Below are 22,695 nucleotides of genomic sequence, written 5' to 3'. Positions count from 1 at the left end.
CAAAATCTCCTGATCTCTGCAGTACACTACTGCCCTATTAAGCCTCCCTGCAATGTTATGCAAGTCAATTAAAACATAGCCCCAAAACTTTTCATTCAGTAATTAAATAGTGCATATTAAATGCAGCATGCTTCTCAGAGCAGATGCCTCTGTGGCTACAGTGGAACCGGAGAACACATGTTCTCTATCCAGTAGGAATTATTTTCAGCCTTTCATCCACAGAAATGACGTTTATCAAAACTTAAACTTATTCCCACACCTTGAGTGTTCCTCCGTTTCCTGTGTTTGCCATTCTTCAGGCAGATTTGTCCATGCCTTGTATACCTTTCTTCCTGTGGTACCTTGATAGTAGATTTTGCAGGTTCAATTGGTATTGATCCCAATTGGCTGTTGTTGTTTATTCATTCAGTTGCTTCTGACTCTTTGTGACCTCATGGACCAGCCCATGCCAGAGCTCCCTGTTGACCGTGGCCACCCCCAGTTCCTTCAAAGTCAAGCCAATCACTTCAAGCATACTATCCATCTATCTTGCCATTGGTCTGCCCCTCTTCCTTTTTCCTTCCATTTTCCTCAGCTTGTCTTCTCCAAGCTTTCCTGTCTTCTAATTATGTGGCCACAGTACTTCATCTTTGCCTCTAATATCCATCCCTCCAGTGATTACCAATTTAATATCAATTGGTATTGATTCACTTTGGTGCCAAGTTAAAATATGAGTTTTTACATAACCCTTCAGGATCAAATAATTTTCAAATTGGTACCTATACATGTTTAAGTATTCTTTTGGACTGTTTAAACCAGGGGTCCCCAAAGTAAGGCCCATGGGCCACATGTGACCCTTTAAGGCCATTTGCCTGAACCCAACCCTAAACTTTAGACCAGTGGTTCCCAACCTTTGGTCCTCCAGGTGTTTGGGACTTCAACTCCCAGAAATCCCAGCCAGCTTACCAAGCTATTAGGAACTGTGGGAGCTGGAGTCCAAAACACCTGAATAACCAACGTTGGGAACTACTGCTTTAGACTTAGTCTGAGACGACTTAACAACACACATCCTAATTAACTTGACTATCTCATCAGCTGAAAGCAGGCTCACAAATCCTATTGAAATATTGGTGATTTTATGTTGGTTAAAACTATTCTTCATTTTAAATATTATATTGTTCTTTCATGTTTTTTTTTTGCATTGCAAATAAGATATATGCAGTGTGCAAGGAATTCTTTTTTTTTTTCAAACTATAGTCCAGCTTCCAACAGTCTGGTGGACTGTGAACTGGGCCTTTGCTTAAAAAGTTTGAGGACTCATGGTTTAAATTATGTCTTCCTGTCAAAACTGTATGAATAGTTTTAGATTGTTTGAACTTGTTTTCTTCTATGCCCTCTTGAGAGAACTTATGATATTTATGCTGTATGAATATTTCAATGCATGAATATGTCCAAAACATCTGGAGGGCGCGAGGTTGAGGGAGGGTGTTCTAATTATCAAAAAAGAGCCAGGGTAAAAGAAGGGAGAAATAGATGGGTGAAATGAGCTGAATTTTCCCTCCCAGGAATGGCCTTATTATTCAGAAGAGTGAGGCAGCCCCCTCAGTCAGCAGATTTCTGGGCATTGTGAAAAGAGAACACATAGTTATTTGTTTGCATTTCTGCTGAAGAGTTGCTTGAAGGATTTTCTGTCTCCTTTGCCAAAATACGTGTCTATGCACCTTAGTTTAGGATATGCGAGATGACGTTACCACTTCGCCTACAACAGCAAAATGCCTTGGACTTGTTATGTTCCTCTTTCTCAAGCCATCCTCTCTATAACTCAATAGTCAACCCCCTTTCTTACAAGTCATAGAATCTTGAGTTTACAAGGGACATCCAGTCTAACACCCTGCCATGCAGGAATAAACCATCAAACCATTCCCAATAAATAGCCATCCAGTTTCTGTTTAAAGCCTCCAAAGAAGGAGACTCCACCATACTTCGAGGCAGTTTATTCTACAGTTAAATAGCAATTACCACCAGAAAGTATTCCGAATGTTTAGGTGGAATCTCATTTCCTGTGTTTGGCTTCAATCCATTGCTCTGTTTTCTGGAGCGGAAAACAAATTTCTTCCATCTTCAATATGTCATCTTTTAAAATATTTAAACATGGCTATCATGTCCCCTTTCAACTTTTTCCTCTCCAGACTACACATACCCAGTTCCCTAAGTGACTTCTCATAGGGCTTGGCCTCCAGACCTGTGATTATTTTGGTCACTTTCTCTGGACATCTTCCAGTTTGTCAATAGCCTTCTTGAATTGTGGTGCTTCCAGGTGAGGTCTGACCAACGCAGAATAAAGTGGTACTATTACATCCCTCAATCTAGACCAGTGGTTCTCAACCTATGGGTTCCCAGATGTTTTGGCCTTCAACTCCCAGAAATCCTAACAGTTGGTAAACTGGCTGGGATTTCTAGGAGTTGTAAGCCAAAACATCTGGGGACCCACAGGTTGAGAACCGCTGATCTAGACACTATTCTCCTATTGATGCAATCTAGAATGGCATTTACTTTTTAAGTTAAGTACTGGTACTAGAAGTACAGCCCTTTGAGAGGAAAGCAGCTCTGTTCTGTCTCATGATAAGGTTGATTTTGACTAAAATTTAAGCAGGCGAATGCATATTAAAAATTATCCTCAAGCAGGACATTAACAATACACAAGGGCCTTTCCACACAATTGCTGTTTTAGTTTATGGTTTGTTTGTTCTTTGACACACAGTCCACCTGGGCTTCACATTGAGGAAATTACGTTCTTGAGGCACAGATATCACACTTATGTAACCTATGTTATTCCTGCCTCATAATCTGAGATAATCTTAGTATATGTGCCTTCAAGTCATTTTATGTTATAACAACCGCATCAATTTCAAAGGCAGGGAATTATTAGAGGTGGTGTGGCAAGTTCTTTCCACTGAAATATCACCTACAGCATCAGGTATTTGTTGACAGTCCCCATCCAGGAACTAACCAGGACTGACTATGCTTAGCTTACAAAATCAGTTGGTATCTAGTGTCTTTAGGGTATTTCAGCCTGATACATTCTCATAAATATAATTTTATAATATCATAATTAAAATCTATAATTACTGAGGATATTTTAATGGAAATGTGCTCTATGTCTGGTTAAACACTATCTATCACTTCACTTGTATAAAAATGGTGAAAATGTTCTGGGAATATTGATTATGAGTCACATCACAATCCCTTGATAGATACTTTCTTTGTGGGGCTGCTTAACCTCATATGTTGTTGATCTTTTCTTTGACAAAACTGGAGAGAGTGTGACCACAGAAGATGAACCAAACATTGCTTATAAATGATTTTTATCCTGTCTGCATTTGCTTCTTAATATTTTAGGAGAAAAATAACAAAGAATCCAATGAACAGAGGACTTGTATGGATCAAGGAGTGCAAAATCTGTTGATAAAGAAACAAGAGTAGTGGGATGAGGAAAAACAAAGAAGTAGAAACCTGGAAGCAGGGCAAATGTCATATGGAAAGGAAAACCTATTCATCCAGATGTCCTTTCAGCTACCAAAATGTCCATCTGACTACCACATGTCCTACTGTTACAATAGCTCCTTTGAAATCTTTTAAAAAAGCAAGAATCCCAAACCCAGCAAGGCAGTGTCCATTCTAGGGAGGCACAAATAATAATGAAACCACTTCAGTGTGTGATTCTTTAGTTTTGGATGCACTTGTAAGGAGCCACTTCTTCCATAACTAAAATAGCATCTAGGCTGTTAGCAACATTTATCTATTTATAGCATCCTTCCATTTTTCTCAAGAATATGCAACCAATTGTGTGGTCCAATGTGAAAAGTGGGTCAGATGCATTCAACTCTTGAGTAAGATATGGTAGAACTACAATTACAACCACACATCTCTAGGGAACTATAGTGGTTCATATATTCCAACAGCTCTTGGGAGTCTACATGTTGGGGCCATGTATATATGGAATGGGAACTTATGATGGTACTGTCATAGCAACAGGCTTTCCAGTTATCTCCACATTGTATTAGAAGTAGTGGGGTTAATGGCAGCTACAACTTGAAGCACTGCTTTAGGAAAAAGTGAAAAATGCCTCAGTGTTGAAAGGAGGAGACAGCTTAACTAGTTCTCATTCAGCTGATAAGCAAATTCATCAAAAACATGCTTTATCATTAGCTGGATAGGACTGACAGGACTTTCAGTCTCTGTGTTACTTGCTTCAGAAACTACACATCCTAGCACTAATGCTGAACTAAATGTTCCCGTTCTTATTTTCAGCTTAAAAGCAAAGATTTCAGCAGTAGATTACATCTTCATTGTGAAGACATTTATGTAATTATACGGGGCTATTCTTTCCCGACTCTCTTCCCTACAGTCCACTGTTACTTCAGCACCACTCTTTCCTGTTTTATTTTGCCTGAATCAGTGTTGGCTGAATCTGCTCTGGGTTTTAGTCCAGACGGGAAGATCTAATGCACTGTACCTATTTGGGAGATAAATTTCAGCACCCTTCAAATGTGAATTATCATTCTATTGACACTGGAGTCATCAACTAGGAGTCGTCCACTCTGGTCAACTCAATTGCATGCTTCCTATGATGCCATCAATCAGGACCTTCTAATGAAATTTTCTTTTAGCTCCAAACATCTCTGATTACAGAAAATGAGACACTGAATATTGTTAACACCCAGAACTCTTACTTTGGTTATGTTCACATTCCCTTGGTATTTTTGCCTGCCCCTTATCTTTGTGAATTTCTAAATTTTCAATCAATATTTCAAGTTATCACAATGCTAGAAATTTGGGGAGTGAAAGAAAATTTTATTTGTGGAATTAAAATACTTATGGGCAGGCAAATAAAAAGTTAAATCTTTGCACAAAACTATGAAGTCGCTCCTCTGATCCAATGGTTTTCTTCTGTTGGGACAACCTCAAGAACACTCTAATAATAATAATAATAATAATAATAATAATAATAATAATAATCCCACTTTTTCCCTCCGCAGGGAGACTCAAAGCAGCTTGAAGAATATATGTTTTTCAATCCGTTCACAGAAATGCCAAAGTAAGTGCTAAAGGGAAAGGGGCTTTCCAGTGTGACAACACCCATATCATCTCAACAGAACTATAAAGAAAAATTAAATTTAGAATTATAGTCCATGTTTCCATTAATTCCTCTGGGGAAAAAGGAGCTCAAGCTATATACGCACATTTACTGCTATTAGAAAGCCATTCATCTCAAGTTAAGTGCTGATCTCATAGACAACACTCTTTCCTAGTGTAGATTACATGGAACAGCAAATATTGTAAACTGTAAATAACTTTGATGTTTTAGCAGGAAGTCAGTTGTCCCCTTTTTATCGTATTATTTATTTGAAACAATATTGACTCTTTTGTAGCAACAATGAGCTCCACTTAATGAAAACTGGAGTCAGATATGACAATGCACTCCAATTTATTCTTAAAGGATTTTCAGCAAAATCTAGAGATTCATCCTGTGCTTTAACCTCAGCCCAGCATTAATAGATTTGTGAGAAAATTTTCCAAATCTATTTTACACAATAAATACGTTTTATTTATTTATTAATAAGGCACACAAGCTAGGCAAATAAGTGAGAACATTTGTTTCTGGCACTGGGCCTTAATTTGTATACATCTTTCTTACAATAAAGCCAAATACACTTTTCCTGTCCACTGGGATGAACAGCAAAGTTCTGCCAGTTTCAAACAAAAGCCAATACCCCTTAAAGTTGTAAGAAGTAGCAACCTCAGCATGCCAATAATCAGAGTAATTGCTTGTTTCCAGGTTTGTAAGGGGTTTTGACATAGTATTTATTCACATAATGCCTTGTTTGTTGGTCTGATCCTCACCATCTCACTTCTTGCATCAGTTAGCCTACAGTTAGTCTGTTTGTTCATCTTGCATTTTGTAATTTGCACTTTTCTATTTCTTTTCCTCTATATTTAAAAACTAGACATTGCAGAGCTTCTCACAATGAGATGGTAGATCTGTAGGTTAGGTTGTTGCACATTTGCTTCTTGCAAATAGTAAATACTCTGCTTGTGAGATAAAATATGATCTCTCACATTTCACAATAGATGTTACCAAAAAAACCTCTCCTGTCCTCTATCATTGTACCAGTTCTACAGTTTCTGGCAGGTATTTCACAATGAAGGATCAGTCACAAAAAAGGAGCTCTCCTTTTATTTTATGGTTTGCTTCAAGTCATTTCTGACTCCTGGCAATCCCAAGTTTAATAAATTATAGGTTTTTCTTGGCAAAATTTGTTCAGAGGGTGTTGCCTTTGCCTTCCCGTGAAGCTGAGAGAGTGTGAGTTGCTTATGTGTTTCCTTTGCCGGAAAGGAACTGAACTCTGGTCTCCAGTGCTCCCGTGTAATCCATTGCTAAAACCTATACTATGATGGCTCTTCTTGTCCACCCATTAAGAATGGAAGACCTTCGGAAAGACCTCAGAGAAAGGTCCTCAGAGGGAAAGACATCAGAGGGAGGTACACATCTGTTGTTGCTTCTATTGTTCTGCAGAAGAAGAAAAAAGGATCACCTGCTTGGCTGGAACCCCCAGTGGCACAATGGGTTAGACCCTTTTGTTGGCAGGACTGGTGACTGATAGGTCAGCAGTTTAAATCCAGGGAGAGTGGGTTGAGCTCCCATCTGTCAGCTCCAGCTCCCCATGTGGGGACATGAGAGAAGCCTCGAACAAGGATGGTAAAACATCAAACATCTGGGCATTCCCTGGGCAACGTCCTTGCAGACGGCCAATCCTCTCACACCAGAAGCAACTTGCAGTTTCTCAAGTTGCTCCTGACACGAAAGAAAACCAAATTTGCTTGGCTTTTCTGTCTAAGGCCAGGCTTTGTTGTTGGCTAATCAAGGAATCTACAGTATAGAGCAGGGGTCCCCAAACTACGGCCCGCGGGCCGTATGCGGCCTGCCGAGGGCATTTCTCTGGCCCGCGCGGCCTGACCTGGCCTGGCCACGCCCACCCGGCGCCGCTCCGCCCATCGCAGGAACCCTCTGCTCCGGCCCTTATGCTCGTGTGGGAGGCAGAAGCCTTTTGTAGTTTACCTGCCTCCTTGGAGATCAGAGCGATTTTTGATTTTAGGTGAACTATAAATCCCAGCAACTACAACTCCCAAATGACAAAATCATTTTTTTTGAGTGAAGGATATACATTGGGTTGTTAGGTGTCTAAAATTGGTGTTAATTCGTCCAGTGGTTTTTGAGTTCTGTTAATCCCACAAACAAACATTACATTTTTATTTATATAGAAGTGTGGGTCTTTGTTTTTTGATTTTTTGGGGGGGGGGGGGGTTGCACTGCAAATAATATATGTGCAGAGTGCATAGGAATTCATTCATGTTTTTGTTCAAATTATAATCCGGCCCCCCAACAGTTTGCGGGACTGTGACCCGGCCCTCTGTTCAAAAAGTTTGGGGACCCCTGGTATAGAGGTTTGTGTTCATGTCACATTTAGCCACTCCCCCACTTTGTTTCCTGGCTAACAAGCTGACCTGGAACATGCATTCAAAGCAAATAGACAGCCAGATCTTTCCCTTAATGATGTCTTATTAATGAGAAAGAACTGCTTTCTCTGACTGCAACCTAAGGAACTGTGCTCTCTTTGATATGATGGAATTGGCAAATGCTGCAAGCAGCATCAAAACTTTTTGCTACAAGTGATCGGCTTGCAGAATTCATGCCAACATGACAGCTTGGGGACCTTCATTTTCTATCTAGACAAATTCCTAGTCCTTTATTGGCTGATTTCCACTCACCAGGGCATGGGAATTGGTGGGGAAGGAATGTGCTGCCCAGATAGCATTTTAACAAATGGGTCCACTTAGATTTGGATTAGAAAACAGCATTCTCTGAATACTACAAAATCCTTTTTGGCAGTCTCACATTTCTCATGGGATGAGGTCCAATGGGCAATGAATCTATTAGAAGTCCATGCCAGGTGTGAAAAACACCCACTTCTGCCACAGTAACACCGACATTCAACTGATATATACTCCTAATATAATAGCATCTTTATGCAATGTACATATGCAGCAAGACCATTCTTAAATAAGGCAAGAAGGAGTTTTTTTAAAAGTGCGTGTAACTTATGAAAGCAAACAGTTTATGGCTGATGACACAGGACGAGGACATAAAGTAGTTGGGAATACACTGAAGGATGATACAGGTTGAGTATTCCTTATCTGAAATACTTGGGATCAGAACTGTTTTGGATTTCGGATTTTTGTTCTTTTGGTTTTTTATTTTTGTTGTTGCAATACTTGTAATTGAATACAAGTACCTATTGAGATATTTTGAAGATGGAATCCAAGTCAAAACACCAAATTTGTTGATGCATCATAAAGACATTGCTTGAAGGTAATTCATACAATATTTTAAATAATGTTGTGCATGAAACAAAGTTTGTGTACAGTGTGTACATTGAACCATCAAAAGCAAAAATGTCACTATTTGGCACCTATGTGGACAATTTTGGATGATTTGGGGATTTGGAATTTTGAATATGGCATGTTCAACCTGTATTAGCTAATTTTGACATTCACCATAGGTGATAAATCAACACACGATGATAGGAATACTCCATCAATGGCACCATTACCACAGCTGTTCAACTATTTCTGATACAATCATTTCATTCTGCTACAGTTCCCGTATCCCATATCATGTTGGGCAAGTTTCCTATCCCTAGGCAGGATGAAGTTACTCTCCTGCTGATGTCTGGACAAAGAGGGCATTATGGTGTACAGGAGCAACATTCCTTTTACTCCATTCCTTAGTTTTTATTTTGTATATTAAATTTTGTTTTAAATGCAGAATTTTACTGTTTGGTGGGTTGCAATTATGCAATTATAGCAGCACCTTCTATTTGGAAGAAACATCAAAACTGTGCAATTATATAATTGTATCATAAGGAAAAATAACGCATTTAAAACAGGTATGGGCAAACTTTTTTGCCTTGGGGCAGCCAGGCCAGGGAGGACCGGACTAGGAGGGAGGGAGGGAGAGAAGGTGGGCTCGGGTGGGAGGGGCAGGGACAAGTCATCCTCAAGCCATTATCCCGGAAGGACGGTGAGACACGCAGCGACTGCCCTGATCTTCCCCAATCCTCCTCCTTATTCTTGGGCTGCCCTCTCAGCATAAGGCCAGGGCAATCTGCCCCATCCTTATGCCGAGAGGAGGGAGATGCAGGTGGTGGCCGAGAGGGCTCCAGAGCCCCTTCAGTCACTACCTGCCTTCCTGGGACCGTCCTCCCATCCTTAAGCCAAGAGGATGGCCTGAGGAAGACACGAAGCAGCTCAGAGTGCACAGGAGTGCTCCCAGGCACCATGTGTCTTCCCTCCCCATCTTTTTAGCATAAGGACACCGTAAGCCACAGGGAAAATTAGGAGGACCTGACATAAGTGCCCAGAGGGTTGTGTCTGGCCTGAGGACCTTAGTTTCTCCATGCCTGATTTAGAAACTACGTTTTGGTGTGATCATGCACTAAGTGACTGTAGCAATCTGCTACTCTACTACTTTAGAGTGAAGTTTACACCCATACCCTTTTCTCTTGCAAAATCTCTTCAGATTAAATTGTTATCAAGAAGTCAGGTCCTCCAAAAATATGAAATATAAAATTTATAAATCTATAGATACGGCTCTATTTGACATACAGCAAGCACGCATGCCTGTGCTCTGCAGTAATCTTTTTTAAAAATTGACTTTGGAATGTTTTCTAACACCCTGTGGATCCCAGGAAACAATCCTTTAAAAACTCCATAATCCTTTTACAATGGACTGGGAGACATGAGGGGAGCACATAACAAAACTTTCATTAAAAGCCTTGAGTCCCTTTTCTTGTTTCCCCTGATATGATCAGCATTATCAGAGTGAACGATCCATCTCCCATGCCTCAAGCCAGCCTCACTCTCACAACACCCATTGAAATGCTCATCATCTTAAGCGCCAATTGAGTATTTTGGACTAACCCCATGGTGTTCACCAGAGTCCAATCATTAAGCCCATCATGAACCCACTGGTGATTGCCACACTGCATTTCTTTCTGATCACACCCCTCTCAGAGGCTGATTAATAAACAGATTGACACTTCAAATACTCCAATGACAAAACTGAATGTGCAGAATCTAGACCTTCAAATAAGATTTTCAGTGCTTGAGTAACAAATTACCTACTTCGCTATAAATTGTGAGGAGTGGATATTATATGCAAAGTTAACACTGAGCCTTGTTACAGATTGAAGTCAACTTCAGACTTCAATGGCTACAAAACACACTAAGCCAAATCATGCTACTGTTTGAATTAAAGGGCTTAAAGTGCATCAAGAAAACCTGGGGGAAAGTCTGAGCTAAACTCCTTCATGTGTTTCAGGAAGTCCTAAATCTAAACCAGATCACATAATGAAATCAGCCCCGCAGAATGCAAAACACATTGTAGAAACCCGCTTATGCAAGAGTTTGTTTTAAAGTTTGGAATGAGAAGTAACAAATTTACAGATCACTTCCTGTTAAGAAAAAGGCCTCTGTTGTCGTTGTTGTTTGGTGGCAATCCCAAAGTAAACCTATCATTAGGTTTTCCTGCCATGATTTTGTTATGTGATTTCAGTTCTGCTAGAACCATGGATTCAGGGCCCGGAGTGCCAAGCTGCCAGAGGATCAGATAAGACACAGGCAGGCTGAAGGCAATGCAGAGGCTTTAGTCTCAATGGCTAGAGAGGATGTCAGCAGGGACCCCCCTGAAAGAACTGATATTCTGCAATAGTGAACCCAGAGCATTTTTATTTCATTTTGACAGCTATATATTCAAGAAATCTGCACTGACTCCAGAAACTGTCCAGCTAGTATCTGTATCCTGAGTCACTCAGGACTCAGTCCAACATCATTGCTGGTTGGCTCTTGTGGTGGCGGGAAATTGACTGCATGGAGCACCATTACCTTCCCGCTGAAGCAGTACCTATTTATCTACTCACATTTGCATGTTTTTGAACTGCTAGGTTGGCAGAAGCTGGGGCTAACAACAGGAGCTCACCCTGCTTCCTGGATTCAAACCACTGACTTTCCAATCAGCAAGCTATTCAGCTTAGAGGTTTAATCTGCTGCACCACCACGGCCCCAAAAAGGTTAAAGACCTTTAAAAACTACAGCTCCCAGGATTCCATAGCACTGAACCATGACAGTTAAAGTGATGCCAAATTGCATGAACTAACAGTGTAGTTGCAACCTTAGTTTTTAAGGTGTCACAAGACCCTGTTATCCCTTCCACCAAATATATACTATGGGGGCACAGCTGAGATATATTTTGAACCTGCTGTCTCAAAGGCAAATGTGCCTGCCTTCTGGTCTAACAGCCTGCAGCAGCACTCTGCTATGAAGCAGGGTAGACATACATGCATACATACATACATATATCCATCACTTCTCACTTCATTATGGCTTTCCCAGTGGCCTCAAGGATCTCTGCTGAACTTTACCAAAAGAAGAGGATACACCACTGGGCTTTCTCTTAATCAACAGCAGGCCTTTCTTTATGCACATCATCTGAAGAGATGAAACATTTCTAAATGTCAAGAGTACTTTTGTTTCTTCATAGAAATAAACTCCAGAAATGGCTTCATAATCCTCTTCCCAATGAGCCCCATCCCAGAATAAACACTCTGTTCCCAGCCATCAGCACACACAGCCACATGTCTGGCTAGCCAGACCGACTTGCTCGTATGTAAATGATTACCTTGCACAAAAAACTAGCTGGAAATCTGGCCCAAGATGTTCCCAACCCCAGCCTAAATTCTCCAGTGGTTTGCACACAGCATGCTCTGGGGGAACATGTCACTCTCAAACCACACAGTTTATAAATTGTACAACCCCATAGCTTCCCAGAGAGCTCTGCTTTGTAAAACCTGCATTTTACGTTTTTAATGGGGATGTTTGGTGGCAGTGGAGGGACGGGGGATGGGACACAAGTATTTCTTTCCTTTTCAGTGGAGTGATGATGCACTGATACTGAGAGCAGAGCTTGAGAAAGTCCTATGAACGTCAGTGCTCAGCTTGAGGCCAGCCAATGAGAGAGCACAGCTCCCAGTTTGGTTGCTGTGCAAAGACACAGTTAGGAAATGCTGCCACAATTCCGGGAAGCTATTACAATCTGAGAGCCAGCATGGTGTCGTGCTTTAAGCGTTGGACTACAACTCCAGAGGCCAGGATTTGAATCCCTGCAGGGCCATGGAAACGGACTGGGTGACCTTGGGCAAGTCATACTTGCCCCATGAGAAGGCAAAGGCAAATCTCCTCTGAACAACTTGTTTTACCTTGTGTAAGGTTTGCCTTAAATATGTCGGAAATAGCGCAGTCACACAACAACAATAACTATAATGTGGGGGCTCACTTGGAAACCATATTATAAATACACCGACTTACCCCTCAGGTGTTTGGAAGGTGTTGGAGGCAGGGGCCGGAGCTTTGGGGTAGGGGCCATGATCCTCACGGGGCCCAGGTATTCTACATAGGTGCCTGGGAAATCTCCGTGCTCCTTGGTACGTTCATTAAAGCCATTCAGCCAGCCTTTGGGGGTCCTCTCTTCACCTTCTTTGTAGTCCACACACATAAACCCAGCTTTGTTGACTGTCAGCAAATCTCCTGGAGAGAGAGCCAGGTCTTCTTCCCGATGCTTCTTATATTCATAGAGAGCTCGATACTGCAGCCCATCCGCTGAAGCCATGGCAAGAAAATCCCAAGGCTCCTGAGTTATCTACCAAACTTGCCAGCTCTGCACATTCACACGGGCATGGAAAAGGAGGAGAGCAGAGAGCTGAAATTGCACTGGTCCTTCCTCAATGTCTCCCAGTTTCAACTTATTCTTGTGTAATGGGATATATATCTATATCTATATATACACTAAACCCGGAAAGGTAAACAGTCTGCCAAAACTCAAGCCATCAATCTGTCATGATCAACTTTGCAAGGCCCAGCCCAACTGTACTTGCTGAGCAAAAGTACATGATGAAGCTGGTAGCCAGTCTCTCTCTTCTCCCTTCTGTTTCAGCTTCCAGGTTTTTAGCACCAGATCTGTCAGAAGTTTCCTTTGCTGCAAAAGTAAGACAGTAGCATTAATACTTCCCTATTGAGGCTTTTTTTCACGTCAGGAATGACTTGAGAAACTGCAAGTTGCTTCTGGTGTGAGAGAACTGGCCATCTGCAAGGACATTGCCCAGGGGATGCACAGATGCCATCCTGTGGGAGGCTTCTCTCATGTCCACGCATGAGAAGCTGGAGCTGACAGACGGGAGCTCACCCTGCTCCCCAGATTCAAACTGTTGACCTTTCAGTCAGCAGTCCTGCTGGCACAAGGGTTTAACCTTATGGAGGCATGATTGCCAGATTTTCAACTTCCCTCTGCAAGTGTGCCTTTCTGTGCAGAATAGCAGCAACTGAGATGTTTCCCATTCCCTAGTGTATAAAGCTGTACCCCGTGTGTCAGCCCATGGAGGGTCTTGGAATCACACACAAAAAAAAGTCTCCTCAGAAGAATTGCCATTTGGCAAACCCATAATGATCCAAATAATCTCTGATGCTGTTCTTGGTCCAAATAATTTCTCATGCCTTTCTTGACCACAAGGGTTTTGAAAGAACAACCCACAATTATATCAGGGCAGGGGAATATTGAAGGGGAAAGCCAGATGACCCATTCAACATACTCATGTATTCCAAAGCATCCTAGCCAGCACAGCATCGCCATGAGATTAACATGCAGCCCAAGAGTCCATGTGGACAAGCCACTACAGGACCATCTTACAGTTTTGGAAAGAACTTCCTGACAGTAAGAACTATTGTACAGTGGAAATCACTGTCCCAAAGTAGAGGTTCCTGCTTTGGAGGCTTTTAAACAGAGACTGGATGGCCATCTATCTGGGAGTGCTTTGATTGTGCTTTTCCTGCATGCCCGGGAGTTGGACTAGATGGCCCTTGTCAGGCATGTAGCGGAGGGGGGGGGGGGGTTTGAGGGGCTTCAGCCCCCCCCCCCCTGAAATTCTCATGGTGGTTCGCGAAAAGGCCTTACTGGTGCATTATTTAAACTGTTATGTTTATTCATATCATGATCTGATCACCATACTCAATATATCCTATATGCATGGGGGTATTGGGGTAATGATACAAAAGGTTTGCTAGGCTAGACCCTCTTTCACTCAGACTCAGCCCCCCCCGAAACTCAGCCCCCTCGAACCCCCCCCCTGAAATTTTTTTGCCCCCCCCCCCGAAACAAAATCCTGGCTACGGGCCTAGCCCTTGTGGTCTCTTCCAACTCTTAAGATTCTATTTTTTCGTGTTGGGAGTGACTTGAGAAACTGCAAGTCACTTCTGCTGTGAGAGAATTGGCTGTCTACAAGGACGTTGCCCAGGGGACACTCAAATGTTTTTACCATCCTATGGGAAGTTTCTCTCATGTCTCAGCATGAGAAGCTGTAGCCAACAGACAGGAGCCCATCCCACTCCGTCTGCAAAGACGTTGCCCACGGGACGCTCAGATGTTTGACCATCCTTGTGGGAAGCTTCTCTCATGTCCCCGCATGAGAAGCTGGAGCTGACAGATGGGAGCTCACCTCGCTCCCTGGCTTCAAACCACCAACCTTTCAGTCTGCAGTCCTGCTGGCACAAGGGTTTAACCCATTGTGCCACTGGGGGTTCTATGACTTTATGGGACTCATCACACGAGAGCAGGCATCCTCAAACTGCGGCCCTCTGCCTTTTTAAGCCTCCAACTCCCAGAAGCCCTAAGGAGCTGGTTTAATTGTCAGGAATTCTGGGAGTTGAAGGCCCAAACAGTTGGAGGGCCACAGTTTGAGGATGCCTGCATTAGAGAATGAATCCACTTTAAATCCAGTTTCTGCCTCCTGCAAAAATCTGAGGTTTGTAGTTTAGTGAGGCTGTTAAAGGCTCGTCCCTAAAGCTTACACTTGAAACTGGAATGGGAGTGGCTCGGTGAGCTTTTGGTGTCCGATGGTACTGGATTTTGGGATCCCCCACAGATACCAAATTCGTGGATACTTATGTTCCATTATATCCAGTGGCACAGTAAAATGGCATTGATCAACATTATATACATTGATCAACTCAGTCTTCAGTCAACCCAGCAGCCTGCGCTATCCTAGCCCCAGCACTCAGGACATGCTCAGAGAATCACTCACCACAGAAGGCGCTCTCTTCTTCCCAGGCGCTGGATTCCAAACCTCGGCGCTGCAGCAAGTTGCATCGAGAGAAAAAGTAAGGGAAAGGACCTTCCACAGATATATAAACCCAGTTTTCCTAGTTTCCAACAGACCTCACAACCTCTGAGGATGCTTGCTACAGATGCAGGCGAAACGTCAGGAGAGAATGCTTCTGGAAGATGGCCATACAGCCCGAGAAAACCTACAACAACCAAGGGAAAGGATTTCTTTGTCCTGCTCTCTTGTAGGGAAATGTTACCGAAAGACTCCCGTCAGTAGACTTCCTGGAGAGCGACACCTGCATGGCCTTGATCCCCCGCTGCAACCCAGAGTAAAGAGGGTGGAGGAAAGGCGCGCAGCCTTCCTCTCCGTCCCTTTAGGCAGCGGAGGTCCCGTTTGCAACCAAGGCAGTGGGATGGGAAGATAAGGAGCGCCTGGGAAGGGAAGGAGGAGAAGAAAGGGGAGAGGCTGAAAGTTGCCACGGTCCAGCTGTCTCTATCCCTTTCCCAGGCAGTGGGCAGTGGGTGCCATCCTCCCTCCCCCCGCGCCTCCTTTCTCGACTTTCTCCACTCCCCTTCCACTGCTGTGTGGGATTGAGAGGGTGATGTCAGACTCAGCAGGCACTCCTCCTCCTCCTCCTCCTTCTGGCTGCCTGGACTATCGCTCTCTGCAGAGGGAGAAGCAGAGCAGGCTGGCAAGGCAAAAGCGGCGGGGAAAGGAGGCAACCAGGGCTGGCAGGTTCAGAAGAGGTTTGGGACAGATGGAGGAGGCAGAGAAAGGGAGAACAGAGCCGGCAAGAAGGGCACCTCGTCCTATACAACAGTCTTTGATGGAAAGTACCACCAGCATCAGATGGAAAGATGGCATCGTGGGCTGCTTCCTGTTGGCAAAGCCGCTTTGCCCAGGAGCCTGGAAGAGGGGACTGGGGGTCCTTCCCCACAGCCCCATATCCCAGAATATCAAGGCAGAAAATTCCACAATATTGAATATTGCTTTGAACTGGGTTATCTGACTCCACACTCAGATAATGTGGGATTTTCTGCCTTGATATTCTGGAATAAACAGCTGAAGACATACCTTTGCTTAGGAGGAGGAGGAATAGTAGTTGGTAATACTACCATTATACCCCTGATTAATAGTTGCCATCCGTATCCGTGCCCTGCTCACCTCACCAGCTCAATAGATATCTTGAGCAATGATTCATCAATTTGCCCCAAGGAAATGGGAAATTATTGCTTCCATTTTTATTATTATTTATTTTTTATTTACTGCATATCTAAATTGCTTTTCTCACTCCTGGGGGACTCAAAGCAGTGTACAGCATAATAACTGGCAAAAATTCAGTGCATCACATACGAATAAAACAATATATTACATATATCAAAACAATAACATATAATTGTAAATTAAAATCATTAAAATCGCCAGACATGATCGGTTGCCAGTTGGTATAGTTTTCAATTATCAGTCTTGTAGGCAATGCAATTATAACAAAATTTTGTGATGGGGACCAGAGCCACCAAGGCAGCCCAACACAATCAGCAAGGAATTGATAGAAAAGCCTCAGAGAGTAGTTTAGCTAATCCAGGTAGTAGTCCTCACACAGATGTTAACAGGTGAAGTTTGATGTTTTGACTCATGTCTGTTATAACAGGCTGTACTTTTTATTTAATTTTAGTTTGTTAAGTAAGAATTCGTATTTATATGTTGGGTTGTATAAATTTTGTTAGTATGGATGTATTGTTGTTGTATTCGAGCATTGAATGTTTGCCTTTTATGTTTGGAATGTGCCCTGAGTCCCTTTGGGGAGATAGAGCGGAAAATAAATAGTTTTATTATTATTATTATAAAGGGCTGTGTGGAAGGGGGCTCAGTGGAAAGAAACAATGATGGCATCTAGACTTTTTCTAGGTAAAGGTAAAGGTTTTCCCCTGACATTAAGTCCAGTCGTGTCCGACTCTGGGAGTTCATCATCTCCATTTCTAAGCCAAAGAGCCGGTGTTTCCCGTAGACACCTCCAAGATCATGTGGCCAGTATGACTGTATGGAGTGCTTTTACCTTCCCTCTGGAGCAGAACCTATTGATCTACTCACATTTGCATGTTTTCGAACTGCTAGGCTAACAGCAGGAGCTCACGCCACTCCCCACATTCGAACCTGTGAGCTTTTGATCAGCAAGTTCAGCAGCTCAGCGGTTTAACCTACTGTGCCACTGGGGGCTCCCCATGTTTTAGAGTCCACCCTTCTGTGTGTCTCTGCTTGAACTGTTTCAAGATGTATGTATGTATGTATGTATGTGTGTATGTATGTATGTGGAAGGTCCATATCATCAGACAAGTCGGTATTTTTATTCAGTTCGATTACTTGCCACAGGTATGTTTTCACAAGCCCAAAAGGTGACATTAAAGCGAGCACCATGCCATCACTGAGTCCTATGAAAGCAGCAGGAAAAGGATGCTGGTTTATGAGGCTGGGGAAAACTTGGTGGTCCAAGTTTGCCCAATTTTTTGAGGAAGAGGGCTAGTTGGGTGAGGGCTTGATGTGGCTCTGCTGGTGCAGAACTCTGGTGCAGTACTTGAGAGCAGTACGTGCAAAAAAGATCTTGGAGTCTTTGTGGACAACAAGTTAAACATGAGCCAACAATGTCATGCGGCAGCAAAAAAAGCCAATGAGATTTTGGCCTGCATCAATAGGAGTATAGTGTCTAGATCCAGGGAAGTCATGCTAGTCCTCTATTCTGTCTTGGTCAGAACACATCTGGAATACTGTGTCCAATTCTGGGTACCGAAATTGAAGGGAGATGTTGACAAGCGGGAATGTGTCCAGAGGAGGGTGACTACAAAAATCAAGGGTCTGGAGAACAAGCCCTATGAGGAGCGGCTTCAAGAGCTGGGCATGTTTAGCCTTCAGAAGAGAAGGCAGAAAGGAGACACGATTGCCATGTATAAATATGTGAGGGGATGTCATAGGAAGGATGGAACAAATTTGTTTTCTGCTGCCCTGGAGACCAGGATGCAGAACAATAGCTTCAAACTACAAGAAACGAGATTCCACCTGAACATGAGGAAGAACTTCCTGCCTGTGAGAGCTGTTCAGCAGTGGAACTCTCTGCCCTGGAGTATGGTGGAGGCTCCTTCTTTGGAGGCTTTTAAGCAGAGGCTGGATGCCCATCTGTCGGGGGTGTTTTGATTGCGCTTCCTTCCCTACAAGGCTAACCCATTGAGCATTTGTTGCCCCCAAGCATGCTTCTCTTTTTTTGTTCTTTGTGTGTCCTATGTTGACGCCATATTTAAATATTTTGATGTATACTAAAGTATTAAATTAAGGGCTTTTTTTAAAAAAAGAAAAGAATAATTGCTTTTCAAGTTATTTTTTTTAAAAAAGAATGCCTTAATTAATATGCATCTGTGTTGCATCCTATATAACATTGCTGCTACCCTATCCTTCCCTACACTATTTGTCTTCGTTTGTAGGACCCTTGTAAAAATACAATAGTTTTCCTAAATTTTCATATCCAAGTAAAATTCACCAAGAAACCTGTTCTATTCACAGGGTGAAGGTTAAAACAAAGGCAGCCATTCAGCTCCAAGCAACCGGCACTTGTGTTTCTGCCAACTTAACTTTCACTATGTGAATCAGAACAAGCTGTAGAATAATACTAATTCCCTAGAAAATAAGGAGGGGGCACCCTGTCTGGCTGTAGGCAAAGAGAGCTTTGTGCAATGACATTTTATATTTTGCAGCATGTCGTTCTATAATGGGCACACAGATTGGTTTGTCACCATGTTTGTGACTCTCTATTGCTTGTGGAGCATTATGGATGGGAGGATGGGTTTTGCTTCAGAGATGACAAAAAACACAAGCTAACATGAATATTAAAACTTAGTGATATAAGAGTATGCAGTCGCCCATGGCATGCCCTGTGTACCTCTCTCTGCCCTTTCTCTTGCCCGGCACGGCTTACATAACTGTCCAGCGAAAAGTGACTCAACAGAAACAGGGTTTAATTGGTTCCAGTGCACAATAGGACAGATGTGGCATGTCTTTTAAAGTCTTCTGAGCTCATGCAGAATATATCTCCCTCAATGCTGAATAGCTTCTGAGTCCACAGACAGGCAGGTTATTTATTTAGGGCATTTATATTGCCTCAAATCCCACCAAAGCCCCTGAAGTAATGTAATACAAATAAAATTACAGCAATACATTGAAAATAGATTAAAACTTTTCAAACAGACACACTCCTCAAAAATAATCTAAAAGCAGACAGTTAGAATAGCAGGAGAAGTTTGAAGGACCAAACATCAGCCCTGTCTAAGGGAAGCTCTGAAGAGATAAGGGGCCCTTCCAACAGCCCTATATCCCAGAATATCAAAGCAGAAAATCCCACAATATCTGCTTTGAAGTGGGGTTTTATTCTGCTGTGTGGAAGGGGCTGAAGTCAATCTGACTTCAGGGAGTTCCACAGTCTGGGTGCTGCTACTGAGAAAGACCTGCCACGAGTGACTTTTTATTGGTCTTATTTTATACATCTTTTAACCTTTCTTTGGCTTTATTTTATTTCAAAATGTACCATATGATTTTAATTGGTTTACATTATTTAATAGATGTTTTTAAATGTTTGCTTTGTAAGCCACAGTGGGTCTTTTTCTGAGATAATAGTAATTATTATTATTATTATTATTATTATTATAATTTCTTATTACTTGCCTCTCCTCATAGCTCAAAGTGAGTCACAACACAGTTAAAAACACATCATTAAAAACCTAGTTATATATATATATATATATATATATATATATATATATATATATAATCTGTACAATACACATATTAAGATGCACAGAATAAAGTTTAAAATATAGGAGACAAGGGACATGACTTTAAGATTCATAGTTAAAAATTGACTGGGAAGGCCTGTTGGGAGATATATGTCTTCAATTATCTCTTAAATTCTGACATCTGATTTAGCTGTTGAATCTCTTCTGGCAGGTAATTTCCACAGAAAGATGGCATGGAAGTTAAATAAATAATAATTGTAATACATAATGATAATGTATTACACTGAGGAATTGCAACTTCATTCCATATAGTTTCAATGATGATACTATAGAATCACAGGAGTTGCGGTTTTACAAGCTCTTTAGCCTTCTTTGCCAAAGAGTACTGATATGTCAACAAATTACAAATCCAAGATTCCATAGCACTGAGCAATGGCAGTTAAAGTGGTGTCAAACTGCATTAAGTTTGCAGTGTGAATGCACCCTAGGTTTGAGTCTAGACTTCTCCAAGGTACAAAACCCTTTCCCCAAAACATATTCAGCATCTTTGATAGTTCCTTTAAGGCTATCCAAAGCCAGGGGTAGATTATCTGCCCACAGCCACTGCCTTCCTGAAATCTGTAAGCACCAACAATGCCCAGAAAAATGATGTGATTTCTGTTTTGGTAATTATTTATTTATTGGTGCCATGGTAGCACAGCAGCTAAAGTTAAAGCTGCTAGCTGCAGAAAAGGTTGCTGACTGGAGGGTCAACAGTTTGAAGCCACGAGTCAGGGTGAGCTCTCGACTGTCAGTCCTAGCTTCTGCCAACCTAGCAGTTTGAAAGCATGCAATGTGAGTAGATCAATAGGTACCGCCTCGGCAGGAAGATAAAAGGGCGCCCCCATGCAGACATGCCAGCAAAAAGATTGGAGATATCTATGGACAGCCGGCTCTGTTGGCATGGAAAATAGAACAACAGGAGCTCCCCAATGCCAGAAGTTGAGCAATGCCTCCAGATGCTGGAGATAGAAAAAGGGGGAAGACCTTTACCTTATCTGTGCATTGTATGTTGTTGTTCGTGTAAAAAGACATTGAATGTTTGCCTCATATGTGTTCTGTAATCCGCTCTTAGTCCCTCTGGGGAGATAAAGTTGTAATGTTTTTGTCATTGCTTATGTTTTAATTTTGCTTTGTATTGTATTGTTATTGTTTGCTGTTGTTGTGTTGAGGCCTTGGCCTCTGTAAGCCGCATCGAGTCCTTCGGGAGATGCTAGCGGGGTACAAATAAAGTTTAATAATAATAATAATAATAAAGTGGAATATAAATAATGTGTATTATTATTATTATTATTATTATTATTATTATTATTATTATTGACCCAATGATGTGGGGAGGGGTGCATATGACTTTGAATATTAATAGATAATATATGAAGTTGATCTTATAACCAGCACGCCTAGAGGAATTGTAGTTTTGTTCCCTTCTCCCCTTGCCTTGAGATAATTGGGTATATTGACCTTTACAGCACTTTGTCTGATTTGTAGAGAGCCCTTTTTTTCCTCTTTAGTGGCAAGGAGATGCTAAAGTTGCCACTTATTTATTACTGTTCTCCACTACAGCTGAGTGTACCACTATTGGATGAAATTACCCAGAGGTCTGGCTTGATAATTAAACTTCTGAGGAACATTCGATGTATCATAGCAACCACATGTATCACAATCCCAGAGCAGGTATTCATAATCGCAGAGGTGCATTTTATTTCTAGCAATCCCATTCTCCTTAAGGGAGAAAAGTTAGGGATGGGACTGTTAATTATTTAGCCAGGTGAGTAAGCAGTGTTGATAGCCCATTTACACCACTGTTTTTTCTGTTGTGGTTGCACAGAGCAGCGATCCCAAAATCTAATTCAAAGTAATTTCAACAAAGAAAAGCTTTCTCTAACAGAAAAGATGGGGATGGAAAATGCATTGATCTACAGGAAAATTAATATAGGCTTGAGGAATTTATAGGTCCCATGATACCATTGAACTCCAGTTGCTATCTGCCCTAGCCAGCCTGGCAAATGGTGTGGCATGATAGGAGCAGAAGGTCATCCGCATCTGGAAAGATGAATGCTCTCAATCCTTAACAGACTCATAAAATCATAGAGTTGGAGGACACCATAAAGGCCATCCTATCCAGCCCCCTGTGATTCAGGAACACACAACCAAATCACTCCCAACAGATGGCCATCCACCCGCACCCAATGAGGTAGTCACTTCCACTGTTTTTTTTTTTATGTCAGGAGTGACTTGGGAAACTGTAAGTCGCTTTTGGTGTGAGAGAATTGGCCATCTGTAAGGACTTTGTTCAGGGGACACCTGGACGTTTTACCATCCTGTGGGAGGCTTCTCTCATGTCCCCGCATGAGAAGCTAAAGCTGACAGATGGGAGCTCATCCTGCTCCCCGGATTCGAACCGCCAACCTTTCAGTCAGCAGTCTTGCTGGCACAAGGGTTTAATCCATTGCGCCACCGGGGGCTCCTTTCTTCCACTGTTGAACAGCCCTTACTGACAGAAATTTTGTCAAATGTTTAGGTCGAATCTCTTTTTCTGCAGTATAAAACGGTGTCCTAGTCCTTGGAGCAGCAGAAAACAAACTGCCTTCATCTTTAATGTGACATCCTTACAAATATTTAAATGTGGC

At 42.2% G+C, this 22,695-nt stretch overlaps 1 protein-coding gene across 1 annotated transcript in view; it reads right to left on the bottom strand.

Annotated features, from left to right (window-relative positions):
- The window catches only part of PIK3R3 (phosphoinositide-3-kinase regulatory subunit 3), a 325,870-nt gene extending 310,059 nt beyond the window's left edge, over positions 1–15,811 (bottom strand). Inside the window, exons 1-2 of the mRNA XM_060773427.2 lie at positions 15,228–15,811; positions 12,463–13,129 (exon numbers count right to left, since the gene is read on the bottom strand). Of these exons, the coding sequence (XP_060629410.2) occupies positions 12,463–12,763 (301 nt within the window). The 5' untranslated portion in view covers positions 12,764–13,129; positions 15,228–15,811. The remainder of the gene's footprint in view (positions 1–12,462; positions 13,130–15,227) is intronic.
- Positions 15,812–22,695: the final 6,884 nt, after the last annotated feature.

The sequence above is a fragment of the Anolis sagrei genome, chromosome 4, assembly GCF_037176765.1.
Source record: "Anolis sagrei isolate rAnoSag1 chromosome 4, rAnoSag1.mat, whole genome shotgun sequence".
NCBI lineage: Eukaryota > Metazoa > Chordata > Lepidosauria > Squamata > Dactyloidae > Anolis > Anolis sagrei.
This window is presented reverse-complemented; position numbering and strand designations above follow the sequence as displayed.